General features: G+C 35.0%; 1 protein-coding gene across 5 annotated transcripts in view; it reads right to left on the bottom strand.

The window, feature by feature from the left end:
- Nucleotides 1–717: 717 nt before the first annotated feature.
- LOC124423261 (alpha-catulin) overlaps nucleotides 718–4048 on the bottom strand; it is a 70380-nt gene continuing 67049 nt past the window's right edge. For 3 of the 5 annotated variants that reach the window (XM_046960797.1, XM_046960794.1, XM_046960796.1), the window contains one exon: nucleotides 3841–3979. Coding sequence is in view for 1 of the 5 variants with exons in the window: in XM_046960798.1 (XP_046816754.1) it covers nucleotides 3827–3979 (153 nt within the window). In the remaining 4 variants the exon portion in view is untranslated. Of the gene's footprint in view, nucleotides 3980–4048 lie in introns of all 5 variants that reach the window. The other 2 variants (XM_046960798.1, XM_046960795.1) reach the window with 2 other exon arrangements.

The following is a 4048-nucleotide window of genomic DNA, read 5'->3' as shown; positions in this document are numbered from 1 at the left end:
AAGTGTGATTATGTATATACATATATATATATATATATATATATATATATATATATATATATATAAATACATAATCGCGCGCTCGAAACGATCGGTTCGCACAATGTGGACACGACGCAGTGATAATCTCTCTTTCTCTTTCGATATGACGCACGAGAGAAAGCGAGACAAACGCACGTTTCAAACGTATACACATATAAAGATAATACATACATACGTATGTATATGTTTTGGTTATATTATATAGTACGGTATTGTATGGTATGTTTGTATGTATGTTTGTATATACATGATACTTTGTTATACACGATTAGAAAGAGAGATATCTCGGGTGGTGTTACTCGCAAAAAAAGGGCTTTGATCTTTGCCACAAAGTACGTCCCTGACCGCCCTGCTGCCGCCCCCAGGTCACCTTCGACGATCCACTTCCTGCCCCACTAATAATCGTTCTTCGTTATTTTTTTTCTTTACAATCTTTTTTCTTCCTTTCCTTTTTCTTTTCTTTATCCTCATTTTTATCTCTATAATATCTTCTTTTTCTTCTTCTTTTTCTACTTCTTTCTTTTTTATTTTTTTTTATTTTTTTATTTGACTCCTTCATCAAGAGATAATTTCTTTCTCTTTCTCTTTCTCTCTCTCTCTCTCTCTCTTTCTCTCTCTCTCCCTCTCTCTCTCTCTTTCTCTCTCTCTCTCTCTCTCTTTCTCTCTCTCTCCCTCTCTCTCTCTCTTTCTCTCTCTCTCTCTCTCTCTCTCTCTCTAAGCCTATCATTATTTTTGCCTGACTAGCTTAGCGCGAGCTGATCTTAAAATAAAAAAATTAGAAAAAAAAAAGAAAAAATAAAATTGTTTCCAACAAGCGTTCATTAGCTCTTTGCTCGATTCATCGAATCGAAAAAAAAAGATAAATAAATAAATAAATAGAAATAAAAGTAAAAATAAAGAAAAAACGTAAGGTAAAAAAAAAGAATAATAAAAAGAAAAGAAAAGGATCTACAAAATTTGAAAGATCGTGCGAATACAATTTTTCTCTCTCTTTCTATAAGAAATATATTCTCATATATTTTTCTTTCAGGCCTTACGAATAAAATAATGATGAAGATTTTTCAATTTTGGTTCTGTTCTTTTGCTTTGTGTATTTTGTTTCTCTCATTTTTCTTTTAATAATAATTTTCAACAATTCGCACGAACCTTCATTTCTGCTATTCGTCTAATGCTCTCTCTCTCTCTCTTTTTTTTCTCTCTCACTCTCTCGCTTCATTTCATTTCATCTTATTTTCCTTCTCTTTCCTTTTCTTTGGCACCTGCTGCTTCTGACAAAAGCGTATACAGTCTCAAAGAGAAAATGGCGTTTTTTTTGCGCGATACGTTAAAGTTAACTGGTCGAACTTTTAATCATCTTTTTATTTCCTTTTGTGTTTTTCTTTTTCTTTCTTTCTTTTTTTTTTAATATATTAAACGTTTCTCATTCGTATTTTCAGTAAAGAAAAAAACGTCAGGTATTTTCTTTCTTTCTAAATCATTTTGATTTATAACGACTCTAACCGCATGTAAACAGACATGTACACGCATACACGCATATACGCGCGCACGCACACACAGACAGACAGACACACACAAACACAAACATACATTTTCTCATAAACCGAAGTTGGCGTAACTATGGAAGTGGAAGTCAGCCTCTATTCTCACACCTAAAAAAGGCACTCCATATCGACGCTGTTTATTATTGTCGTTGCACCAACTTGTCGGCTTTGGAAGAACGATTATTATTAAACCCCTTTTTCTTATTTCTTTTTTCTGGCCCTTCATTCCCCCTGTCCTCGTAGCATTTCATATTATATATTATTTCTCTAGAACTAATTAGTTCTCTTTTATCTTTTTTGTTCTTTTTTTTTTCTTATCTTTGTAAGACGTACCATCTCATCTTCGTGCTTGCATGTTTCAAAAATTATTATTTCTTCATCTTGTTCTCATTTAGAAATGAGTATTCACCAACGTGAACATTCTCTCTCTCTCTCTCTCTCTCTCACTTTCTCTTTCTCTCTCTCTCTCTCTCTCTCTCTCTTTCTCTCTCTCTATTTCTCGCCCGCATACACATACATACACATACATACAAGGACTCACGGTTCTTTCATTTAATTTCCCTTCCACGTAACTTTAACGTATCGTACATATTACGTATTGCATTGTATTACTATTTTGTATTGTATTGTACGTATTGTATTGTATATTGTATTGTATTGTATGTATGTATGTATGTAAATATACGAAATCGAATTCGATTCTAAAGATTCGATAATCGATCGACATTAGAAAAGGATCTACATAAAGTGTAGGTATGGTGGTGGCATTAGCTCATCGACGATTAGCGAGCCATGCGTTTTCGTAATAGAGTTTAATTTAATAATCACGTGCTAATTACTACGCGTCAGCATAATTACGATAATTTCGTGCGTGCCTGACGTGCGCGTGCACCTGCGCGTGCGCTTGCGTAGCGTGCCTTTGCGTGCGATTTTTAATAGCCCTTTCACTTTATCTCTCTCTCTCTCTCTCTCTCTCTCTCTCTCTCTTTCTCTCTCTCTTTTTCTTTTTCACTTTCTAACCCTCGATTTATCATTTTACGCATTAACGTGATTCTCGTGATCGAAGTAGATTATATTTATTTCGATGACATTCGAAAGAACTTTAGCGAATGATGATGGAACGTAAACGTCGAACATAGACGAAGATTGTTTTTAAATGATCATATTTGTGATATAAAGATTATTCGTTCATCATTGATCGTTCGAATAAGGATCACGAGTTTGCCTTTGAGTCACGTGAATGAGACCAAAATGATTTTAGGATAGGATTGATCGATAGATCTCGATCGATCGATGGATTGATTGATTGATTGATTGATTGATTGATTGATTGATTGATTGATTGATTAATTGATTGATTGATTGATCCAATCGAATGTTTAGATAGAGGAAACACTTTCGATCGTTCAAAATTCGAATAAAGATCTAATATTATTTCGATTTAGATCGAAAGTAGATTGACAATAATATTTCGACTTGTATCTGGTAATGTCTATATCGATACAAATTTTTAGGATAATATCAATTTTGATATCAAAAAATAATGGTATATATATATATATATATATATATATATATATATATACGTTTGTAGACATGTAGGTATAGTGGTTTAATCGCGCGAAGCGACTAGACGTTCGATAATAATATCGATCCTTGATAGGATGATGACAAATAGATAGATATTTATTAAACACGATAGATAATTCGACGATGGTTGACGATGATGGTAGGGGAAGAGAAAGAGATAATAATAATAATAATGATAATAATAATAACAACAAAAATAATAACAATAATAATAGTTGGTAATAGTTAGTGATAGAATAATATAAATATGTATGTACGTGTATGTGTGTATATGAAAGGAGAGAAATAAAATCAAGAAAGGAAATATATAACGATAGTAACGACAAGATGGAGGAACGATTGGAATTTCGGACCGAGAGGCAGGCTCGTGATAACTCGACGAATGTAAGTACACGGATCGATCGAACGATCGATAATAATGATCGATAATAAGGTAACTTGTTTGTAGTTGTTCTTGTTGTTGCTGTTGTTGATGTTGTTGTTCTTGTTGTTGTTCTTGTTGTTCTTGTTGTTGTTGTTCTTGTTGTAGTTGTTGTTGTCGTCGTCGACGTGTACGTTCCATTGTGGGGCAGGCGAGGCTCTTCCTAGAAAAGCAGAAAGGAGACCCGAGTGCGGCGAGCGTCCCCCTTGGCCCGTCGGGCCATCCCAAACTGTCAGACGGACGGATCGCTGCCGGGGGCGGAGCCCGCCTTGCTGCCGTCGACACCGACACCTCCACCTTCGCCGTCGGCGCTTCCACCCTCTCCGCCCCTGTACGGCGAGCCGCCGGCTCCGCGCGCCGACAGACCTCGGAAATCCAGGTTGTACTGAAAAAATTATACATATATATATATATATATATAAATATTCATTATTTATATTATTTTCAATATTAT

The sequence above is a fragment of the Vespa crabro genome, chromosome 4, assembly GCF_910589235.1.
Source record: "Vespa crabro chromosome 4, iyVesCrab1.2, whole genome shotgun sequence".
Lineage (NCBI taxonomy): Eukaryota > Metazoa > Arthropoda > Insecta > Hymenoptera > Vespidae > Vespa > Vespa crabro.
The sequence above is the reverse complement of the archived record's forward strand: the minus strand, read 5'-3'. Positions and strand labels throughout refer to the sequence as shown.